The sequence below is a fragment of the Octodon degus genome, unplaced genomic scaffold (assembly GCF_000260255.1).
Source record: "Octodon degus isolate 3935 unplaced genomic scaffold, OctDeg1.0 scaffold00021, whole genome shotgun sequence".
Lineage (NCBI taxonomy): Eukaryota > Metazoa > Chordata > Mammalia > Rodentia > Octodontidae > Octodon > Octodon degus.
Window position 1 is genome coordinate 14,273,257 of NW_004524597.1, and position 24,268 is coordinate 14,297,524.

Here is a 24,268-nt window from a genome sequence, read left to right on the forward strand (position 1 = left end):
GTGGAAGCAGAGGCTGAAGAAGGAGAAGAATACTGAGTAGGCATGAGCAGCTGGCAACTCTTCCTTAACTTCCTGCTCACATGCACTGTTTACCATTACAGTATGTACCTATTAAAGTTCCTGTATTGAAGCATTCATTGCTGGTGCTGTGTGCTGTATTGTGACATAATTCCTCTTTTAAGATACCTGTATTTTCCAAGTCAATTTCTGGGAGGAAAATACCCATTTACCTGGGCATGGTGGCACATTCCTGAGATTCCATCACTCTAGGAGTCCAAGGTGGGACTATCACAAATTCAAGCCCAGTTTGTCACTTAGTGAGACCCTGTCTCAAATAGGGCTGGGGTTGTAGTTCAGTACAAAGGCCCTAAAATTATTCTGATTGGCCAAGTGTTGTGGCACATACCTATAATACCGGCACGGGAGGCTGAGACAGGAGGATCACTGTTACTTTAAGGCCGGCCTGAACTGCATAGTGAAACTTTGTCTCAGAAGGACAGAATTAATCTAAGAAATTATTAGGTATGTTTATATATTTAGTTACTGCATTATTCCCAGAAAGATTTCTAAATGATTGTCTGAAGGAATCAAGAAAAAAATTCTTCACAAAGTGTCAGCAAGTATAGTTTAAAATTGGGCATAGTGGCAGATGTCTGTGATCCCAATACTTGGGAGGCTAAAATATGAGGATTACCTTGAGTTTGAGGCCTTCCTGGACTATGTAATAAGTTCAAGGCTAGCTTAAACTATGCGGCAAGATTTTGTCTCAAAAAAAAAGAAAAAACGGCTGGGGAGATAGTTCAGCAATCTAAGTGTCAGCCTGGCAAACACAGGGACCTGAGTCAGTCTTCGATACTATGTGCTGAGCCAGCCGCAGAACTCCAGGTGCTCTGTGCTGACCACAAACTCAGCATGGTGGCATATGCCTGTAATCTCAGCACTGGGGAGGCTGAGACAGGAGGGTCACTATGAATTTCAACTGTGTGGTGAGACCCTGTATCAAATAAAAATTTTAAAAACCAAAAGAAAAATATATAGTTAGGAAAAATTATTGCAGTAAAAGACATTGTCAGTAATTTCCTTGAGAATATCCCCCCATTTTAAACATTTAACCCATGGTTCTTGCCACTTGATGAAGCAATGCTGGAATTTTCTCCTTTATGTGTGATCAAAAGCATGGTGAGTGCTGCTGCCAAGTGCCATCCAACAGAAAAGCAGTTTCATTGAAACACAGTATGTACTCATCTACCAGGTCTTCACTGGATGTGACACTGTGGGACTTGGGGTTCTTCCCCAAAGTCAAATAACTGAAATGTAAACCTTTTTTGTTTTTGATTTTTTTTTTGAGCCAGGATCTCAAGGTCTGGTCATGGCAGTCCTAAATCAGCCTCCCAAATGCTGGGATTACAGGCGTGGGCCACCACTCCCAGCTCTAGGTAAACAGTTTTGAATTGATTCAGGCTGGAGGCAGCCATGGCTGTGCAACTAAAGATGAAGAGGGCTTCCAGAACAGCTTCAGAAACTGGCAAGAATGGTGACGTGTTTGAAGCAAAGGGGATTATTTGGAGGATTAATGGCAGTGTGCCTTCTGTAATAAAATTTTTAAAAACATTCACTATTTTCAATCATACACGGTAGGCCATATCTGACTAGTACAGTAATGTTATGGTTCTATTTTTTAATTTTGTGATGTTAGGATGAACACAGTGCCTTGAGTGTGTTAGGCTGGATAATGCCACGGAGTGGCTGTTGTCACCTTCCTCTTGTGGGAGAAGAGGGTGGGTGCCCTCCCACTTCGTTTATATTGAAGAGGCTGTGCAACCCAGTTCCTGGCGCTCCATTTTCATGCACATCCTTAGCTTGCTTCCACTGTTGCCAAGTTCCTAGAAGCACAGAACTTCTTGCACATGACAAATGCACTAGGGGATTGCTAACTGCTAATAGCGGGAGAAGTGTTTTGTTTTTTGGTTTGCCCAGTACAGAGGACTGAACCCCCGAGCCCTCTACCACTGAACTCCATGCTCAGCTCTTAGGTTTTGAGGCACACTTCAGTTTCAGGTTGGCCTCCAATTTGACCGTTCTCCTTCAACGCTGGAGTAGCGTGGATTACCGGTGTGCACCTCAGCCCCGACCTCGGAGTAAATTTTGAGCACAGGTTTTTGTTTTGTTTTTGTGAGAATCCTTGCCCCATTTCCTTGGCGTACTGTTTCTTGGATCGGAGACTCCAGGGCACCTTTATGGCCTCCCACATTCTGCTGAGGCTGCTGTAAGCGTGCCGGAGCGTTTAGGAAGAATAAGCCTTGGAGAGAAGTGGAGAAGCCGACAGAGAGCAAAGGCAGCACCACGAAGAGCCGGCAGGACCGCTGCTACCGACCCACCCGCCGCGCTCTCACCGCCTCCAACCAGCCAACCAGGAGTTCTTCCGGTCCGCCACGCACAGGGCACCGCCCTCAGCTGAGTGCCGCAGGCGCGAGTCTCTATGGTACTAACTTCCGCCACGCTCCCTCCATCGCGAGGTTTCAACGGCGCAGCAATGGCGAGACCGTGAGTGCCGCTAGCGGGAGTTAAAGAGGACTGGCTGGGACAGGGTCAGGTCGACATCTGGTCACGGGTGGTCCTATAAGCCAAGGGGCCCTGGCGAGAGTGGCAGCTGAGGGCAAGCAGCCACTCGGCCCGGACAGCTGCCCGCGACCTACCCTCCCGCCCCTTCCCCAGATGCCGCGTCACTGCTCTGCCGCCGGCTGCTGCACGCGAGATACTCGGGAGACGCGCAACCGCGGCATTTCCTTCCACAGGTCAGCGCGCGTGCGTGCTGGTGCGCGAGGGCTCCCTTGCACATGCGCTACTGTTGCCCGCAGCTTTGGGTCACGTCTGTGCCGGTGCTGTCCGCGGTTCTCAGGTCCAAACTATCGTTGTACTTCAGATTGGGAGGGTGAACGAAAAGGTCCAGATGGGACTAAATGCTGTCCAGAAAAGGAGGACCGGAGGTCTAGGAGTTGCTTTCAGAGTCTTACCTGCTCTATAGCGCAGAGCAAGCTGCTTTCTCGAGGCCTGAGCCTCTTCCCCTTTCCCTAAGCGAGTGATGCATATCAGGCAGGGTCCCGGGGAGGTCTCCTGCCGGCTTGTGCCGGCTTTGCTCTTTTTGCCTAGGGAACTTGGGCTGTATGAGCCTAGGACTGCGGACAGCCTGGTGCTCACGGGTTTGTGGCTCTGCAGACTTCCCAAGAAGGACAACCCAAGGCGCGGCTTGTGGCTGGCCAATTGTCAACGGCTGGACCCCAGCGGCCAGGGCCTGTGGGATCCGGCCTCAGAGTACATCTACTTCTGCTCCAAACACTTCGAGGAGAACTGCTTTGAGCTAGTGGGAATCAGGTGGGCCTCCTTGCCAATAAGTATTGGGGCAGGATGTGGGGCATCATTCCAGGCGGCAGATTGTGGCAGCTGTATGTCCTGATGAGGAGGTCCTTGACAATCTGACATGAGGCTAGTTTGCCCGATAGACAGGCAAACCTGGTTCCAAGGGTACTGTTTCCATTATTCAGTTGTATACAATAAAACCTACGCCCAGGATAACTGTGCCGGTTACACCAGAAGTTGGTGTTTGGGGCCAAGGATATTGCTCAGTGGCATAAGTGCCTGCCTGGCAAGTGCAAGGTCCTGAGTACCAGAAAAAAAAAAAAAAAAGGAAACTTGTGTTTGCAGGGGCTGTTCCATACCACTTGTCCCCAGTTGTCAGCTCAGCCTCACTGGGAGTTTTTCTGTGCACCTCAACTTTGAGGAGGCCTTCAGGGATCAGCTTAGTAGACTTTGCCTGTCCTGGCATTCTCCAGACTTACTCTTTGCAGTTTTGCATTTCAGCTTACCACAGCCCTAGTACTGAGGAACCCATACTGGGTTGCCAGGTCCAGATTGGCCCAGGGTAGCAACACTTGTTCTCCATCTCATCCAAGTTACTTTTCCTCACAGTGGGTATCACAGGCTGAAGGAAGGGGCAGTGCCTACCATATTTGAGTCTTTCTCCAAATTGCGCCGGACAACCAAGACCAAGGGGCACAGTTACCCCCCTGGGCCCCATGATGTCAGCCGGCTCCGGCGATGCAGAAAGCGGTATGTGCTGTGAGTGGGGGCTTGCCCCACTCCCATTTCAAGTCTGAGGGAGTGAACTTCAGGGTGTCTGCCCAAAGCCTGACCAGATGGGGTTCTAGCCACACAGACCCTGAGGAAGGGGATCAGATGGGCTTATGAAGTGGGTCTAGCATTAAGTCTGGGCTGTCAGTCTCTTTCTTTCCCTCTAGTTGCTCTGAAAGCCGAGTGCCCACGACTCCATTTTCTCCACCTCCTCCTGCTGATGTCACCTGCTTTCCTGTGGAAGAGGCCTCAGCACCTGCTACTTTGCCTGCCTCGCCAGCTGGGAGATTGGAGCCTAGCCTTAGCAGCCCCTTCTCAGACCTTCTGGGCTCCCTAGGTGCCCAAGCAGACGAAGCAGGTTGTAGTACCCAGCCATCACCCGAGCGGCAGCCCTCCCCGCTTGAGCCACGGCCTGTGTCCCCCTCAGCCTACATGTTGCGCCTGCCGCCACCTGCTGGAGCCTATATCCAGAATGAACACAGCTACCAGGTGGGTAGTGCCCTACTCTGGAAGCGGAGGGCTGAAGCAGCCCTTGATGCCCTGGACAAGGCCCAGCGTCAGCTGCAGGCTTGTAAACGGCGAGAACAGCGGCTGCGGTTGCGACTGACCAAGCTGCAGCAGGAGCGGGCACGGGAGAAACGGGCACAGGCTGATGCCCGACAGACTCTGAAGGAGCATGTGCAGGACTTTGCCATGCAATTGAGCAACAGCATGGCCTAAGGGAGGGACTGCCCATCAAGGTTGTGCCCTCTTCCTTCCTCACATCCACCTGGAGAGGGACCTGATCTGAACTGCATCCAGCGCAGCCACCAGATGCCATAATAAAGTGGATTTTAGGACACACTACTGTGTGGCTCAGCAAGGGATGCCAGGCATGTCCCTCCAACCCTAAACAGCAGCAATAGCCTATAGAGAGCTGAGATTGTATAGTGTATATACTCTTGGCCATGAAGAACCTAGTTCTTAGCCACCTCAGTCCTGCACAGGGGACAGCCACCCTGTCTATGCTTGCGCAGCTATGTCTCACAGGGTGCTCATGGGTTAAAATGGTAGGTACTAAGAGACAATACCAGGAACCCTGTCCTTGGGTGCTGCAACTGCCTTAAGCAGGGGTGCCCCTTTTGAGGGCATTCATAAAACCCAGTTCAGACTGTGTAGAGGCATAGATTCCATCTGCCTGGCAGGGCAGCCCCCTGTACCACTCACTACTAGACATGCCTGTCAGAAAAGGATAGTAATGACAGTCATCAGCCTTCTGGGGATGCTGTGCTTGATAATTGGTAAGATGTTGCCAAGAAAAATTTTAGCCCTTTGAAGTATGGGAACAGGTGAGTAGATCCTGGAGACAGGAATGAAGGGCCTGGCCTGTGTCTTTTATTTGTTTGCTTTTCAACTTAAGGTAACCAAGAATGCTTCACTGTGCATGTGACCATGGAGCTGGGTTCATGGGCTCGTTCTCACTCTGCAGAGAAAAACTTCCTGCTGGTCCTTGGCCACACAAACCAAGGAGCACTACTGATTCCTAGTCTTAGGACCTACACCTATTTTCAAATTTGCTTTTTAGGACACTTGGTGTATAACACTTTACTCATGCCAAATCCAAAAGAGATAGTAGAGAAGCCAATTATGAGGGTCAACAGAGAGCAGGGTGTGCAGACTGTTCCTGCAGCTTCCAAGCTGGTCCCTCCTGGAGGGTTGTTTGGATGATGTTGCTTTCCAGGAAATCTCAGTGGATTTTTGTGGAACACTGAGGAAATCATACCCTGGTTTCCCACTTTGCAGAGGCACATCTCCACTCCTTCAGCCCATGTCCAGTAACTCCAGCCACCTGCTTCCTCAAGAGCTGTCCCTCAGTGTGCCTCCTGTTCCACACTTCCCTCATTTCCCATCTCATCTAGCAGTAGGCCGCTGGCTGGCCTGCCTTACAGATCTGCTTCCTTGGATTAAAGGTATCCAGCCTGCCACCCGTGGCCCCCCAGCTACCTATGGCCCTACAGCAAGGGTTGCAGTCATGGCAGGGCCATGTTTACATGGAGCACAAGTATGAGCAAAAAGAGCTCTAAGGCCAGGAAAAGAGCCAGTCATTTCCCCAGGTGAGCTCTGACTTCTTGGCAAACAAAATGGGTTCCTCTTATTTTGCTTTCCAGAAAGACAAAACCATGCCTTCCCTATCAGTATGGGCTCACACAGAACTTACTCTAGGGCAATAGGAGGCTTTAGTCTCTCCTTGTTTGCACTCAAGGCAGAACTCTCAGAACCCAACAGAGATGCACAGGAGTAGGGTAGGGTTTCATGATTTGAGGGTCCAGCCTGGTATTTTCTATGACCTCTCTCCCACTTGTTACTGGGTGGGTGGCAATAGGTGGTGGCAGGAATTATAGCATGGATGGGATCAGCTGACCCATGTCCAGAGTCTACCCAACCACTGAGGTGCAGAGTTGGTCCTCCACTGTAGGCCGGCAGCCAAAGCTCAGGGCCAGAGGCCAACAGTGGAGACTATGCCAGTGAGGCAAATGTAGGTAGCATTGCCATGGCTTTAATGGAGGCATATCTGACAATAAATAATTAGGGGCCTCTGCTGACCTCTCTGGCCAAGATGTACATATGGGTAGGCTGAGAGCTTGCAGCCTCTCTGGAAGCTAGGCACAGCCCAGCATGACTGACCTGTGTGCTGGGCACAGACCTCAGAGCGCATCCAGAATTCATCTTCAGGGCAGACCAGATGTGTATCATTTGTCCCCATTCATAAGCGCCTACTGGGAGGGGCCCATGACAGAGGGGATGGGGTAGTCTAGGTGGACTGCCTGGTGCTCAAGTAACTGCTAAGCACTTTCCCTGTGCTGCCCTGATGCCAGGATCCATTGCCTGAATCCACAAAACATCCAGACTGTAGGAGCAACACTGAACCTCCTAAAGCCACACTCCAGGGTCCCCAGTTCAGGGTGGTAGCCAGGGCACATCTCCTGTGGTGGCCTAGTCACTGAACCCCAGCTTCCTGACCAGGAACAGGAGAGGCTTTACTCTCCATCCCCTGTGGAACCTTGTGTCCTCAATAAAATGAGGTTTTGGGGGCCCATACCCCCTCAGCTGCCTTCAGAGGCTCTGAGTACCCTGGCCTTTGGCCCCACAGATGCACCCACTATAGGGAGGGGTATGGATGGGAAAGTCTTTGCAGTGGCCCAAGCAGGCAGGCATCATTCTCCATGCTGATGGGGTACCAAGGGGACCCTCAAATGTCGGCACCCAGCTCTGCACACTGCTTGTCAGAAATGTGGGAGGCCAGGGAGTCTATGATGTCCAGCAGCAGCTGCTGGCTCAGCATCCGGAGCGTGGGCAGCTTGGAGACCTGCACAAGGAACCAGATTCATGTAAGAGCCAGGGTGGGCAGCTGAGTCCTCTGAAAACCCAACCTGGACAGGACTCAGGCTAGCTCTGAAGATGAGGTGAACAAGAAAAGACCAGTGAGTGAGAGGTGCAGCTTGGCCTGGCTCCCCTCCTCCCACAGTGTCCTGACAGGGAGATCTGGGGCCATGAGCACAGGGGCAGGGTAGGCCTGACCTTGGTAAACTGGTGCACAATGATGTGCAGGCAGTGCCGTTTCATATCCAATGCCTGTGTCTTGTCAGCTGCCTCCAGAATCTGAAATGGCAGGGACTTTAAGGCACCCCAACCCATGCTCTATAGAGGAAGGCAGGGCCCACTGGTATCACAAGCACTACCTGCAACACGTTCTGCACGGTCACGTTCATCTCCAGGTTCTGCTTGCAGTATGCCTGTAGCCGGTTGTTGTAGAAGCCATAGTAGTATGGGGCCGCAAACAGGTAGCTGGGAGTTAGTTAAGGAGCCTATGGCCAAAGCAAGCCCAACTGCCCCTTTTGACATACCTTCTACAACCTCCTCCTGGGAGCAAGGGCCAGGGAGCCAGGCCCAGGCACCGGATTGCTGTCTACATAGGTTCTGAACTACAAAGGGATCAAAGGCTGCATTCAAAATCCAAAGAAAACTACAAATTGTCTTACTCCCATAGCACATCTGCAGAATTTCTCCATGGTACTTCATACTCAAACCCTGCTGAAGTATAAGGAATCGGTCCACATCTTTCTTTTCTCCTGTCACTCAGAGCAGTGACTGACTCCATTATTCTGAAGCTGTGAGGGTCAAGGACCACTTATTCCTTCTGGCTGCCCACATGCTTTAGAGCTTTTGGAGAATGCCAGACACAGTACTGGCACTGGGAAATTCTCCAGAATGAGGAGCTGGGCCAAGATCACTAGGCCAAAATAGAACAGGTGGGTACTGAAGTCATCTTGAGGGGGTGAGCCAGGAGTGATGCTGGCGCTGGGGCCCTTATTCACCACAGAGGATAGTCCCCTCTTATCCTTCGCTGACTGGGAAAGTCTGGGATTAATCTGAGAGCAGATTAGCACCATTGGGGCATGAGGATGCAGGGAGTCCTCAGGGGGCATGTTGACCTCGCCATAGTAGATGTAGCGCAGCATGGACTGGAAGGCCTGCCTGCTGGGCACCATTTCCCCAATGGAAATGTTCACCTGCCCATCTTCGGGCATGAAGGACCGGAACATGGCTTCAAAGTAGCTGCAGACAGACAGTGGAAGACAGCCAGTTCTGAGCAGAAGGTAGCCACCATCTGAGCCCTGCCCTCCTGCACAGGACCTCAACCAACCTAGAACGGGCAGCCAGGATAGCCTTGTGGGCTGGCCGTGGATGCCCATCCAGCAGCAATGTGATGTCACAGAACTCTGCACCTGCACCTTCCAGGTATGCCTTCATGTCCTGGATCAGAGATGTGCCTGGGGATGTGAAGGGATCCTGAGCAAGTGTCTCTCACATCCCCTAGCAGACCCTGAGCAAAGGGGCTGCTTTGTGGCCTTGGGACCTCACAGGTACTGTCTTCTCTGTACATGTGCCCACATCACTGCTCTGCAAGGGCTCCCTGGGATCATAGTGCCACCAATCCACTCTCTTCTTCCTCCAGCACCCCTGGCGAAATTGGAGCACCACAGCCTCTACCCAGCCCTCAGTAGTGCCTCCAGATGTCACCAAATGGTGTCATCAAGTGTTGGGTAAATGAAACAGCCTGTGGTGTCCTTTCAGGACAAGAAGACAGGACTGTCTTCTCACTGTGCCTGAGAAGCTCAGCAGCTTATCACTGATCTTAAACAATCAAATCTGATGCTCAGCTAGAAAGAAGCTCCATGCCTATCCCCAGAAATGGGCTCAGGGGATCCAAGCTCCTCACAGCCTACTGTGGAAAGTTCTATAGGTTGAGGGTCTTTGAGGAAGCCTGCCTGCCCCTGTCCATCTCTGCCCCTGGAGCCAAGAGCATACAGGGCACAGGGCAACCCCTGTCCTAAGGGTCTGGCTAATCCTCCATGGCTCCCAAAACTCCTACCCATGATAAATACTGTATCTTCCACCCCCAGGGCAGAGGAACAAGGTTTCCCTACCAATGTCCACAGGCTGGTCTGAGGAGGTTCGAGGGGGTGGCTGCTGCTTCCGCCGCACAATCTCCACAATTAGTGGGGACGACAGGCGCTCGAACTCCTTCATCATGATCACCTGGTTGAAGTGGGACTCCTTCACCACGAAGTTCAGGCAGTGCTCCTGGGACAGACAGGCCCAGGCAGGCAAGCAAGGTCAGGCTACAGCTGGGGATGGGCAAGAGGCTTGCTGTGGGGAGCAGGGTGGGCACCCAGCCTGAGCATGCCCCACCCTACCCAGGAGGGCCCAAGCTGTTAAGATGTTCCCAGCTGCAGTGCCAACCCCAGCCCACACCTTGAGCTGGCCCAGTTGCAGCCTGGCAGCACTCTCACACACAACCAGCACGTTCTGCAGATCCACAGAGGCCTCGATGTACTGCCGACACAGCTGCTCCAGGCGACATAGCTGGAAGCTCAGCGCCAACTTATACACGTCCATGATGAGCAGCACATCCTCCACATGGCCTGCACCCAAAAGGCTCTGAGCCTCGAGGACCCAGGAGGGAAGGGCCTAGAGCAGGGCCCAGTACTCCCTCTACAGATGGGTATGGGTCTGGGCCATATCTGGCTTGGATCTCAAGTTATCAAAGGCCTCTGAACCTCAGGATACCCATCTGTATGGCAGACCTAGCAGCATCCATCTCTTAGCCCTGCTGCCCATCCCCAGCCCTGTTCCCATGCCACCCACACCCAGGCACACCTTTCCGAGGGTACTTGATCTTGTCAGTGTAGAGGAACTGCATGAGCACCTCAAAAGGCCTGGCCTCAGCCTCGCGAATGGCCACACGCAACAGGGGTGGCCTTGTTGCACTCACAGCTGCACCAGAGGCCTCTCTGGGTGCTAGGGCTGCCTCTTCCTCCATGTTCTGTGGGGACAAGAAAGAAGCTCAAGGGCACCCCAAAAAACAATGAACACAGCTTCCCAGTTGGGGGACCTTACCTGGGCCAGTCGCTCCCGTGCCTGCATGATCTTCCTGCGGAGCCAGCGGCTCCGTGCAGTGACAATAGCCACATGGCCCTGTACACATTCTTCCTTCTGTGGAAAGAACAATGTGTGGGTAAAAACCATTAGCCCCTTACCCAAGGGACAGATGCCTGCTGGCCAGGGCAGGACCAATGTGCCATTGGCTGGGCCTCTGAGGGTAGGCAAGCAGGTGGGGATGGACATAAAGAAGGCCACCCACCTCACCCAGCACAAACTCCACGTCACAGAACTGGCGACTCTCCCACAGCCGCCCATAGTCCTCATGCAGTGTGCACTTGGGGTAGCAAGAGAACTGTGGGGGGAAATCCTTGTGTCACACATAGGCTGGTTCTGGCTGAAAAGGAGCAACGGCTTCCTGCCCTATAGGCACTGCCTGCTTTGATGGCTGTACCCACCCACCAGCTCACACCAGCTGGGGATTTCCACAGCTATTCTTGGCTTCAGATGGACCCTGTTTTGGTGGGACTGTAATGTCTCCCTTCAGTGCCCGGACCCAGGTACTCCTGCTGGTCCAATCAGCACACTCCCATCTCTTCCAAGGAACTGACCCCGACTCCGCTGTCCCCATGGGCCCCTGACACTACATGCTCCTCCAGGCCCAGAAAGGAATTGCCAAAGAAGCAGCTGTCACACCCAATTTGGCTCACTCCCTCCACCAACTCTGTTGTGAGCCTCCATGCCACACCAGTCTGCACTGATGTTCCCCAACTGGTGTCAGCTCAGCCTGCCTTCAACCTTGTCCTCCCCCACCCCAAAATTCCCAGGGAGCTTCCATCCCAACAGGCTCACCAATAGGTATCCTTGGACAAGCCCACCACCACATGCCGGGCCTCAGTTCTATCACTGGGGCCTGACAGCCACACACCTGGAACCTGTACATCTCCCCACTGCGGATGTTGTTGTCCACGGTACCCCCAAAGATGTACATGGCATCAGAGATGACAGCAGCCGCGTGGAAAAGCCTCCCGCTGGGCAGCTGGGGAACGTGACAAGTGGGCAAGGGGGAAGGGGCGGGGTGAGATCTCCAACAGTAAAGCTGGCCTGGCCAGGCTGTGGTAAGGACATGACTCCACATGGCCATGGAAGGACCACAGAGCTCAATCCCTGAGGGGAAGAGGTTTTTTGGGTACAACCACAGACACAGGTGGGAGCCAGCTATGTTGAGTGAGTGCAGCAGAGTGAGCTGAGGACTTGGCCTCCTTTGTTGATGACTGTGAACAACATGGTCAGGGAAGAGCTACAGAAGGGTTGATCATAGGCCTTCTTTCAGGGGCCAATTGTTGGGGGCTCCACAGGGTAATGAAGCCTTCAGGAGGGTCCCCAAGCCTTACCTCTGAGGCTGGCTGGGTGGGCTGCTTGGCTGAGGTGGTACCAAAGTCCAGGCCAAATACATCTCGGGACTTCTTGAAGCCAGCCCGCTCCTCAGAGGTCAGACTGGGTGCCTCTTCAGATGCAGAAGCTCGCTCAGGCACCTCAGCCCCGCTGACCTGGTGGGAAGAGATACACTGTGGACCATCATCCCTGCCAGAGAGTGCTGTGGGCTGAGGGGAGGGAAGAGCTACAGAACTAGGGCTTTCAGGGGTAGCCTGGCCAGGGACCTCAGAGGAGGAACCTTTGCAGGAGGCTTATAGGATAGTGGCACAAAGCATAGAACAGGATGGAGATCACTGAAAACCTGCAGGCTGTAGGAAAAGTGGGCTAGAGGGCCAGGGTCCTGGGCATCCAGGTCTGATAGCCTACACATTCTGGCCTTGTTACTCTTGACTATATGGAGCCCTAGAAGGCCCTGAGGCTGTGGGAGCAGCAGGGAGCTACTGACATGCAGCTGGTGAGTTAGGAGCCCCTGGGATTCCCACCCCATAGCCTGGCAACACTCACCTCGCTGTCTGAGCTGGGCTGGACGACCTCCCACGTCTGGAAGTCCACATCATAGCAATGCAGTTCATTGGGCAATGTGTTGTCGGCAGCACCCCCAAACACATAGAGGTGGCGGTCAAAAGCTACCATGGTGTGTCCATAGCGCCGCTGAGGGGGCGGTGGGGAGCCCCGAAGCAGGTGCTCAGTAGGGATTCGTGTCCACCTGAGGACATATGATAAGTGTCCAGAGCCAGGGTGAGGGTAGTGGTGTCCCTTTGGCCTCTATACAACAGGTCTCCTTGTGAAGTCCTCCTGTGAGCTCTGGTAACCAGACCAGGATTCAAAGGGAGTGCATGTGCCCAGATTCCCTTGCCATGTTTAGCTGTAGCACTAGCCATGCCTGGCTCCATCCAGTCCACGAAGCGGGCAAGCCCAAGCCCTAACATTCATTCAGATAGCAGTGACAGGGTAGAGAGGGAACCATCTGACCTCTGGACAACCCACTTTCTCTGGGAAAATGGAATTGTGCAGAGATACACAGGTGACTACAGGTGGCTGCATTTATGCCACCAGGCATCAGAGTCCCCACTTGGGAAACTGCCTGGGCCCGACACCCTGATGCTGCTCCTACAGTACCCTCCATCCTTCATCCAAGGGCTTCCCAGCACCTTCTTGCAAAGCTCTTTTACTAGATTAGTTGAAGAACCAGAACAGATCCTTCTATGCCATGGTTTATTACCCAACAAGCATTGCACTGCCCTAGATGCCTGGTCCCTCCTCCCATGCCATTCCTGACCTATAGGGAAGCATAAGCCCCCTTCAAAGCCCTTGTCTCTCTTCTGCATTCATTTCCAGAGTCAAAGGCCAGATTATACACAGGGGCTTAAAAAAAAAAAAAAAAAAAAAAGCCAACAGACAAAACTGGGAAAGACCAAAAGGCTCAGGGCCTGTGCACCTCTCTCATCTTTTGCCATCATGAGATCTGCGCCAGCCATATTTGCTATGGGTGGCACTCATAAACATAGAGCACATCCTGGACATGAAGGGGGAGGGCAATTTGGGGACCCTGGCCAGGCCCATCTTCATCTTTGCAGCCATACCCTGAGGGGCCTGCTCTAGGGTAGATGTTCTTGCTATGCAGGAGCTCAGAAAATGGGTTGCCATGGTTACCAGTCCCAGGCATAGGCATTCCCTGGGCCCCTCCCTGGCCAGGGCACTTACGTCTTGTCCTTGAATTCAAACTGGAAGAGGTTGTTGGTTATCTTGGCTCCACTCTGCCCTGAGAACACAAACATCTTGTCCCGGCACACAGCCACAGGGAAGTTGCAGCAAGACGGTGGGATCTCACCACTCTGGGCCACCTGGAGTAGAGATAGGGCAGTTCAGCCCAGGGCCCTTACAAGACGTGTGTGTGTGCATGCATAGATGTATCTGTCTGAGGAATTTTTTTTTTTTTTTTTTTTGCAGTACTGGGGATTGAACTCAGAACCTTGAGCTTGCCAGGCAAGTGCTTATTCTACTGAGCTATCATCCCAGTCCTGTATCTGGGGATTTAATTGAAGGGCTTTGCACTGAGTGCATCCCCAGCCATTTTTTTATTTTTGAGATAGGTCATAGGTCAGGACTCAATTGGGCAGCTCACTTCCCTCTGATCTAAGCAAAATTCAACCACCAGGAAGATAAATGATGTCTACCTGTGACCGGGATGTTCCAGCCCACAATCACCCTCCCTAAAAGATCTTATAAAGCCTCCTGTTTCCCTTCATTTGGGGCTGTCTTGATCTGAAAGATTGCCCTCTGTGTGAGCTTCTACCTCCACATGAGCTTCCAATAAACCTGCTTTACTAGTGTGAGTATGTCTGGGCCATTTCTTTGTGGACTCAGTTGCCTTGCTTTTGACCTTTCAATAGGGTCTCATTAAGTTGTTGAGTTGTCCATGCTGGGCTCCAACTTGTGATCCTCCTGCCTCAGCCTCCCAGAGTGCTGGGATTATAGGCATGAACTACCACGCCCAGACGGACTCACATTTCTACACACTCTCAGAGGTGGAAATTTTATTCTTGGAATTTATTTTGTGAATGAGGATTCATAGAATAATTTTTCTGGCTAGCTTACAGCCCCATCTCATCCACTTACAGGGGCTGTTTTGACCAGCTGGAGTCAGAATCGTAAGGGTAAATCACCAGGAGCTTTCAAGTATAGTGGCTTATACACCCAGCACTTGGGAGGCTGAGACATGAGGACTGCCATGAGTTTGAGGCCAGCCTGTGCTACACAGTTTAGAAAATTCAACTGTAGGCCAGCCTAACTATGCAGTGAGACCCTCTCACAACGAACTAATCCATCCATCCACAATTGGGGTCTAATCCTACATTTCTACAAGTGTAGGAAAGTCTAGAAGCAGAACACTGGATGGCAGACTGCTCTTGCTATGTTTAAGTAAGGGTAGATTCAAACAAGGGCTTGGAGTGTTTAGTTGTTGTGCAACCACTTCTAGAACTGTTGTGGGTCAGGCAGGTCAGACAGGAGAGTGAAGTTAAGCTTTGGTGAGGGGAAGAAGACTTTGCCACTGCCCTACCTTAGCTCTTGGTGTTTCCCCAGGACCCAGTTCTCTATGTCCCTCACCTCCTCCCAGCATGTGAGCTCCCGGTCCTGCAGGCCAATCGTCCACATGTCATTCAACCTGCATTAGGAAAAAGGGGTCAGGATGCTTTGGGTCTGATTGTGAGGGTGGGCCTAGTCTGGACCTGGCAACAGCAGATGGCTCCAGGGAAGAACAATCTTCCCTGTGGGTTAGGGAACTACTGTGCAGCCATGAGGTTTCAAGCGCACAAACCCCCAGCTGTGCCAGACATTTTCTGACCCAGGCAGGAAAGAGTAGCCTCATGCACAATATCTGGGGCAAAGGGGCAGGGCCAGCTCCTTACTGAGCTGTCCCTCAAGGTGAGGGGAGACCATGGATATTATGGAAGCTGCTACCACTATGTTCCTGGGCGCTTCTGTAATGCTGAAATTGGAATAAGCATGCGCTACTTTTGCAATAAAAAAATACAGATGACTTTTCTAAAATAAGGAAAAAAAGTATCTGTGACACAGGCAGAAACCTAGGGCTGGATCTGAGTCCTTATACAGCCCCCTTCCCACTCATTACAACTTTCAGCACCCCTCCTCCCTGTGGCCCCAAGTATTTTCATCTCAGTAATTCAAGGGGCTACAGGATTGGCTGGAGGCTCCATTCAGAGGCTTCATCTCCATTTGCCCAAATTAAGCAGTGTATCAAAATCCAGCAGGCCAGTCTTTTGCAGCCTGGGACCTCAAATGTTGGGAAAGCTTGCTCTATACCTAAGCAGATGCAGAGGTGAGGTACATAGGCTGAGCTACCACCTACCTGGCATTGCCATCATAACCAGCAAAGATCCATAGCTTGTCACTGTATACTGTGGCTCCATGGGCTGACCTGGCAACTGGTAAGCTAGAGTACAAGGGAGGAGGTGAGAGAGGCTCCCCAGCCCAGGGGCAGCTCAGAGCCTCACCCAGTGGAACAGGTACACAACTGGGGCCACATCTACCTGACACTGGGGCTCTGAGCACCACTACTGGTGCAACAGAAACAAGCATGACACTACAGGCTTTGTTTTTATTTTGTTTTGTTTTTGGCGGAACCGGGGATTGAACTCAGGCCCTTGCATTTGCCAGGCAAGTACTTATTCTACTGAGCTATCTCCCCAGCCCCCTAAATGCTTAGTTTGACCCCTGGACAGTAGCTGGGTAAAAATTCAGATGTGAGCATCGCGTTACATGCCTATAATCCCAGAACTCTGGGAGGTGGCAACAGGAGGAAGCAAGTTAAGAGGGCAGCTTGGACAACTAGTGACTTAGAAATAAGAAATAAATGACTTAGAAATAAGTCTCAAAATAAGTAAATAAATAACATAGCTAGACATGTGACTCAATATGAAAGCCCCGGGCTCAATCTGCAGTGCCCCCCAAAACAAACAACACCAACAAAAACGAAATTCAGATGTAGAGCTGGCAATACAACTCCATGGTGGAGTGTTTGTCCCACATGCACAAGGCCCTGAGTTCCATCCCTGTCCTCTCAAAAAAAAAAAAAATTCTGATGTCTACACAAGCACAGCATCCTATCCCAGCTACCACCAAAATATCCAAGACAGTGCTCACAAAGCAGCTTGTCCAGCTCTCTTCTAAAAGAAGGGAATCTAGAGCTGGGAACAGGCTGGGATCACCAGGGAATCAGCACCCACACCAGCTCCCCACTTGCTGAGTGCCTCGGGCCTCTCCCAGCGTCAGCCAGCTGCCTCTTAGATCCCTCCTTGCCCCACAGGTCTTAGTAAAGTCTCTCACCGTCCTTCAATCTTCCACTCTGTCCACTGGCCAGTTGCAAACTTGTATTCAAACAGGTCATTTTTATTCTTCAAGTTAGAATTGGAATAAATGTCTCCAGTGTAGCCCCCTGGGTAAAGAGACAGTGAAAGTAGTATACCCATGGCACCGCTGAAGTCTTTACACCTGGGAGCTGGGGTACAATCAGCCTCATTTAAATGCATAAACCGAGGCTTCATTTGTAAAACCTCTGAGGCACCGACTGTGGCTTCTGTGCAGGGGTCAAAACACACAGTGAGCAGGACCCTGATTCCTGCCCCAGCTGTCATCAGAAGACAACCAAGCCTATGAGGGGTTGTCAGCAGTTAGGGGAAAAAGTCCCTCCCTCAGCGCACAGGAACTCAGGGTAGTTCAGTGGACAAAGCTGAGGGGCTGAACAGAGCCCCCTGACAAACACCAGATGGGGGAAGGAAGCGGAAGGTTGCTTACCAAAGACAAACATGCTGCTCCCATAGACCACAGCTGAGTGGTGATAGCGCGGGGCTGGTGGAGTGCCGGTGGTAAAGGCCCTAGGGTAGGCACAGGGGTAGTGTCAGCAGGGGTCAGCTAGAAAGGCCACATCACCACAGGATAATCCCTGCCATCGTCATGTCTTTTCTCTCCCCTTTTTTTGCAGTACTAAACCCTTTCTAGGCAAGCATTCTACCAGTGAGCTATATCCCCAGCCCTTTTTATTTTATTCTGAGATAGGGTCTTGCTACGTTGCCCAGGATGGGCTTGAACATGCGATTTTCCTGTCTCAGCTTCTCTCCTGTCTGGGATTACAGCTGTGTGCCACTGCACTGAGCTCCCAATGTTATTCTGAGACAGGATCTTGCTATATGGATCAGGCTGGGCTTGAATTTATGAGTTCAAATGATCCCCTCCTTGGCCTGCTGACTTTACGGACTTCAGCTTCTTTTATTATGTCAAAGATTAACACCTCTCATTATAGGAACTTTTAAAATATTACCAATAAAGTGAAAACAAAGCAAAAAGCACTAAAATTTTTAATTTTGCTGCCAGAAAACTACCTCCAGTCACCATCTAGAGGTCCTCCCTCCACACCTTTTAGGCATATCTATACTGCTGGGAAATCTTTTTAAATGGAACTGAAATAGCCAGGTGCTTGCCTGTGATCCTAGCACTTTGGAGGCTGAGGCAAGAGGATTGCCTTGAGTTTGAGGCTAGCCTGGACTACATAATGAGTCCAAGATCAGCCTGGACTACACAGCAGGATCCTGTCTGAAAAGCAAAAACAAAAACAAAAAAAGAGGAAAAGGAATCATATGGTAGATATAATTTGCTTTTCAACCAAACAATGTTGCTAGGTCTTCAAACAAATCTAAGCTCATCAGCTAGGGTCACTTTTAGCAGCTGGGCAGTATTCTGCAGCAGCAATGTCTAAATTTTACTTACTGAATTAAAAACCCAGTTATCCTCCATATTGCAGGGTTGCTCATTTCCAGGATTTTTTGTTTAATTTGTTTTCTTGAGACTTTTTTTTAAAAAATATATTTAGTACAAGGGGCCAGGGAGATGGCTCAGTGAAATTATCGCTTCCCTGGCAAGCGCACAGACCTGAGTACAATCCCCGGTTTTGGGGGTGGGGGGAAATATATATATATATATTTAGTACAGGGTCTACAGGATCTCACTACACAGACCAAACTCATAGTGATCCTCCTGTTTTCAGCCTCCCAAGCACTGGGATTATAGGCATGCTACCATACCCAGTCTCAATGGCCATCTCAGTGCATCCTGGGGGCCAGGCCATCAGGGCACACGGGAGATTGAACCTTGGTCCCTGCACCTGCCTAAGCAGGCACTTTAATCTGCGGAGCTATCTGGCTGGCCATTGAGACAGGGTTTTGCTATGTAGCCCAGGCTAGCCTCAAACTCATTCTCCTCCTCTCTCCTCCAGCCTGCTGGTATTATAATGAGCACTCCTACACTCAGCTCCAATTTTTTTTTTTTTTAAATATATCAGGGATCAAACTCAGGACCTTGCATTTGCCAGGCAGGCAATTATGCCACTGAACTAACTTCCTAGCCCATCCTTAGCTACAAATTTTATGCTTGAGTAAAATTTTGCTTTTTTCAGTACTGGAAATTGAACCAGGGCCTGGTGCTTGCTAAGAAACCACTCTCATACTAAACTACATTTCTCAGCTCTTTTAAAACATTTCCTTTGGAGACAGGGTCTCACAACTTGAACTTGTGCTCCTCCTGCCTCAGCCTTCCCAGTAACTGGGATTATAGCTGTGGGTCCTAAAGCTGGCCCCTTTTTTTCTTTTTTTTTTTCCAGTCAGGAAGAGCTAGTACTGAAGGTTGAATCCAGGGCCTGTACACTGAGCTATATCCCCAGCCCTTCTGATATTGTTATTATTATTACTATTTTTTAAAATTTATTTTTACTTTGAGACAGTCTGGCTAATTTGGCCAGGCTGGGTTGGAATTTGTAATCTTCCTCCCTCAGCCTCCCAGAATGTGACACCACATCCAGCTAGTTTAGCAAGTTTTGACCATGAGTTGTAGTTTTTAAGTGACTTTTAAAATAAATCAAGGGCTAGGGATAGGGTTTAGATGTACAGCATTTACTTGGCATGTATAATGCAATGTGTTCAATCCTCAGCACCATAAAAAGGAAAAAAAAAAAAGGTAACAGCTGCATTATAAAACCAAGTGTGTGAAACATGACATGCCCACTTCTGCAGCTAACCCAGTGCCACCAGGGCTCCTGGACAGATGGTGGATGACATCATAGGGAGCTGCCCTGGCTGGCTGAGGGTCCTGGACAGTCACATGATCTCCAGAACCCTGACTCCCTTTTCTGTCAAAGAGGGATAACAAGACCCCACCCCATCTGAGAACCAAGGGGATGGGCCACAGACCACAGAGTGTGTCACCCCATGGGGTCAGTGGGTCTGTATTCTTATATGAGCAGATGGCAGGGCTCAGAAAGCCCAGGGTCTCCTGATCCCAGGATCCCCATCACCCCTCATCTGAGAGCTGCTTCTGGGAAGTGCTCAGATAGCAAGCAGGTGTCTTTTGCCTAAGGTCACACAGCTGAGGAGGACATGTGTGTGAGTGCAGGGAGTTTACACAGGACGCACTGCCTGTAAGGATACCATGGGGCAAAGAGGCCAGAAGGACCGGTGACTAAGAGGCTCCCCTGGGGGCCATGTTGGGACCTACAATTGGACCAGAGAGCCCCTTAATTAGTGGGATTCAGAATAATTAACCACAGATGAGGTTGCAACAGATACCTAGGAGATGGAATAAAGCACCCAGAACCAGGGCCCCCACTTATCTCCTCCTTGATGCTTCTGCATAATGAGGTGACTCTATGAGTCACCCAGGCCCAGCACAGTGCTGCTGTGTCCCAGGAGGATGGACAGGGTCCACAAACATGAGGGCTGGCCCACCTGCACCAGGAGCAATCCTTCACGTCAAACCGCAGAAGGTCGTTGAGCATCGTTTTCCTGAAAGGTAGCGAGAGAGAGGGTGGAGATGATTGGGTGTGCTCTGCAGTGTGTTGCTACTCCAGGACCTTGGAGATGGGCAGTGCATAAACCCCAGGGAGGGGGCAACAGGAAAGACCAGACGTGGCTAGGTCCCTGACCCCTGTGACCTGGTTAAGGCTAGGCAACTTGCCGATGAACAAAGGGACAAGCCTGTTGACCACCAGCAAAGCTCCCCAGTTGATATGGGCACTGGGGCTGCCATATAGGCAATGCCAATCCTCTTGGCTTCAGGTCCAAAGCATAATCACAACCACCAGAAGCCCGTTCAAAGCTGACGTGGAGACAGGAAATGGTTCAAAGGCGCAAGTTATTTCTTACATGTCACCTCAGTCTCCAGGATGCCCGCTTGGTCACCCCACTCTCCAGCACCCCTGCTTTTGCCTCCTCTGAGGCTGCTTCACTACACGGAGCCCCAGCCTGCCTGTCAGGGAAGGCCCTGCTGCTTCTCACTGATCTTTCTGCCATCTCTTTATTGTTTGTAAAACCAGTGTGCCAACTATGTTAAAGAGAGAATAAAATGGGAAACAGCTGCTGGCCACTGTAGGACCCTGCAGGACTGACATGTTACCACCTAGCTTTGTTCATAGGAGAGAAGAGAACAAACCATCCAGAGCCCAGCACCTGTGTCAGGCCAGGCCTGTGCCTGGGTCATCCCCCCATCGCTTGCCCCTCCCTCCATCATTCTCAGTATACTTTAGCAAGGTTCTCCCCACCACTCCATTTTACAGAGGAGGAAATGGCCTAGGAAATAAAAGGCTATGCTTGAGGCCATACAGCCCAGAAGCCAGGAGCTTGAAGATGGTGTTAGGAGTAATTCCTCCCCTTCCTCTTTCATTACTCCTGATTTATCTGTACCAAGAAGTCACCTTTCTACTCAGTCTTCACAAAATTGCAACTAGACTGAGACAAATTTGTATACTGTGTCTCATTCATTAAGCAAAAATATGGGAGGCCACTGTTTGGTGTGAGCTCCTATTCTAGGTCCCAAAAGCTCAGACCAAATCAAAGTGAAGTCTCTCAGGCCAAATGTCTTATACACTGAAACTCTTTTTTTAAAATTTATTTATTTTGTGTGTGTGTGTGTGTGTGTGTGTGTGTGGCCAGCTCAGCCCACCAGGGGGCGGGGCTGGCTGGCATGTGGTGCTGGGGGATTGAACCGCGGTCCCTGTGCTTTGCTAAGCTTGTTCAAAGTAGGTGCTTTAGACCACTGAGCCACCTCACCAGCCCTACACTGAAACTCTTAAGGAAGTAAATCCAAAACATATGTTTTTCCTGCAAAAAAGAGAATCCAGAGCTGGGTGTCATGGCACGTGCCTATAATTCCAGAACTTGGGAGGCTGAGGCAGGAAGACTGCTGCAAGTTTGAGGCCAGTATAGGCCACAAACTGAGTATGAGGCCAGCCTGAACTGCATAGCGAAACCCTGTCTCAGAAAATCCCCAAAACACAAAAATTTAAAAAAGGAGAATCCAGTCTACCCGAGTCTGTGTTAATATAAAAATCCCCTCTGTTTTTACCTTTTGCCAAAAAAAAAAGCCCTCAAGTTACACAATGCTAACCAATCAGGTTTTCTAATAGTTTTGTCTGGTTAATGCTTCATAGCTGTCACATAAACTGCCTGCTAAAAAACACCTCTGAGGACAGAGATTACCCCACTTATCACCTACTGTCCTGTGCTAGATATTAATGCCTTTTCTGATTTGGGAGATTCCTATGATGGCTCCAGTAAACATTTGTATATAGACACCTCTTCCTTCGTCCCTCAACATTTTTTGAGTTGTCTGGGTATTGGATGTAGGGGCAAAAGCAACATACACCTTGCCTTGGCAGAGGAGACAGTGTAACCAAATCTGTGAGCTTCAGAGACAAGTGCAAGTATTGAGAGGTAAGGGGGGTAGGTGGGGGAAGGCCTTATAATCTATCATGTAAGAGGTAGGAAATGTGGGAAGAAGAAAACAGCCAGGGCAAAGAGCTCTTTGCAAGAGAGCATTTGGAATGATGTAAATGCAGCAAGACAGCCAGCGTGGCCCAGCACAGTGAGGAGCCAGGAGGAACAGAGAAACAGAGCAGATACAAGAATATACTTGGAGGGGGCCTGGGAGATGGCTCAGTAGAATAAGCGATTCCCTGGCAAGTGCAAGGGCCCGAGTTCAATCCCTGGTTCCGCAAAAAAAAAAAAAAAAAAAAAAAAAGAATATACTTGGACTATTGTGAGGATGTGAGCTTTTTACTCAATGAGGTAGGGAAATATCAGAGAGCTTTGAGCTGAGGAGAAACATGCTCTGACTTGCACTTGTAAATGAATCCCTCTGGCTACTTCTGGGGAAAAAGACTGTGGAGGAGCTGGCTTGGATACCAGGGGATCATGGCCCTTTGGCCTAGTGTGCAGGTTCTGGTAGCATCCTAAATACTCCACCCCCTCAAGCTGACTCCCCTAGAGAGTCCTGCAGGACTGATGTGGCAGTACTTTTCCTGAATTTTAAAGCAGATTCTGGGGCTTGGGCTGAGAGGCAGAGCTAAGCCTTGTAGGGAGGTTTAGTCATGTGTAAACACTACCTTCAGCACAGGGAAATCAACCACAACTTACTTGGTGATAGTTCTTGTGAATGGAGATACGCCCATCCACGGAATACAGGGTCATTGCCACGAAGGTTATTTGCTAGGAGTTTGTAGCAATGCAGGAAAGCCCTCAGAAAAAGTGAGATGCACACAAAAAATGAATAAAATTGTCCTACCTTTGAGTTGCAAAGGAAGCACGTGGGCAAAGCCCAGAGGGTAGAGTAAGGAAAGAAAAGGCCCTAGCGACGCAGGCAGCAAGAGTGGTTATGCTTCTTTCAAGGTTGTATCCATTCACTCAAAACAACAGAAGTATTTCCATATGCTGACTATATGCTACCCAGTGGGTGCTGCACTGAGCACCTTGAGGGCAGGATCTCATTTAATCTCTCCTATGATGACCTGGGAGGCAAAGGTAAGGAGCCTCATAGATGGGGCAAATGAAGTTTAGATTACTTAGTTAACATCTGGAAAGACAGGAGCCTCACAGACCCAGTCTAATACCACAATCCTTTTCCCTACCTAGTCCAAAAACCATGATTCACTCACCCATTGTCTCCACCAAAAACATAGATGGCATCTTTATAGGCCACCACTGTGTGCTTGCTGCGCCTAGAGAGAAAGAAGGGGTGGGAGGTGGTGAAGTCAGACCCTGACTAGATGGCACCCAAACACTAGGACTACACATGGGGGCTGCCACAGAAGTTCATAACATCTGTCAATTGCCAAGGGCTGCCGACCCCTAAATTCCACTACACTCCCAGCATATGGGTATATCTCACACTACCCCAGGAAGTTCTTGGGACCCCAGGTGACGACTCAGAATCATAACAGCTCTAATGCTCTGCCCAGGGTCACCTGGCTCTAGGTCTCGAATGTACTGCTTCCTCTGTCCTGGGCACTATCAGACCATTAGCACGTCTCACACCAGGCCACCATGCCCGGGCCTAGACATTAGAATCCTCGCTTGGGACCGCCTCAGTTCACACCCCGCCCTTCGCGTGCCCTCAGGATCCCCCGACCCCTGTCGTACCGGGCACCCACGAACTCGTCGCAGGGTGGGAGGCGCCGCCAGCGGTGCACTGTTTCGAAGGGTCCGAAGTTGAGTGTCAGGTACTCGACACTGTCTGAGCAGCTATGGTCAAAATCCACGCTCGGAGCTACCTTGGAGCGCGCCCCACCTGCCAGGGCTCCGGCCCCAATCGGGCCCCCTGAGCCACCCGGCCCAGCCATCCCGGGTCCACGCCCGATTGGCCGCCAGGTCCGCAGGACTTGCGGTCACCGCCCGCGGCCGCCTCAAGGGACCACATTTCCCAGCAAGCCGTGCGCCAA

At 50.8% G+C, this 24,268-nt stretch overlaps 2 protein-coding genes across 4 annotated transcripts; one reads left to right on the plus strand and one right to left on the minus strand.

The window, feature by feature from the left end:
• Positions 1-1,675: 1,675 nt before the first annotated feature.
• Thap7 (THAP domain containing 7) lies at positions 1,676-4,971 on the plus strand. Of its 2 annotated transcripts, none has more exons than XM_004628006.2 (5): positions 1,676-2,588; positions 2,716-2,795; positions 3,217-3,372; positions 3,967-4,107; positions 4,296-4,971. In XM_004628006.2, exons 2-5 carry the CDS (start codon positions 2,716-2,718, stop codon positions 4,846-4,848), a joined length of 930 nt encoding a protein of 309 aa, XP_004628063.1. In that variant the 5' UTR covers positions 1,676-2,588; the 3' UTR covers positions 4,849-4,971. The 2 variants fall into 2 exon arrangements, with proteins under 2 accessions (XP_004628063.1, XP_023567624.1); XM_023711856.1 differs by having other exon boundaries at positions 1,676-2,544.
• Positions 4,972-6,325: 1,354 nt separating this feature from the next.
• Positions 6,326-24,260, minus strand: Lztr1 (leucine zipper like transcription regulator 1). Of its 2 annotated transcripts, none has more exons than XM_004628007.2 (21): positions 23,970-24,260; positions 23,486-23,548; positions 20,283-20,339; positions 17,305-17,384; positions 16,837-16,945; positions 15,860-15,943; positions 15,097-15,154; positions 13,693-13,832; positions 12,493-12,694; positions 11,946-12,101; positions 11,480-11,590; positions 10,814-10,906; positions 10,570-10,665; positions 10,330-10,495; positions 9,925-10,094; positions 9,597-9,753; positions 8,813-8,939; positions 8,575-8,724; positions 7,848-7,953; positions 7,687-7,767; positions 6,326-7,474 (listed from the first exon to the last, which is right to left on the minus strand). In XM_004628007.2, the coding sequence occupies exons 1-21, from the start codon at positions 24,167-24,169 to the stop codon at positions 7,358-7,360; spliced, it is 2,523 nt and encodes an 840-aa protein (XP_004628064.1). In that variant the 5' UTR covers positions 24,170-24,260; the 3' UTR covers positions 6,326-7,357. The 2 variants fall into 2 exon arrangements, with proteins under 2 accessions (XP_004628064.1, XP_023567621.1); XM_023711853.1 differs by having other exon boundaries at positions 9,597-9,708; positions 23,970-24,240.
• Positions 24,261-24,268: the final 8 nt, after the last annotated feature.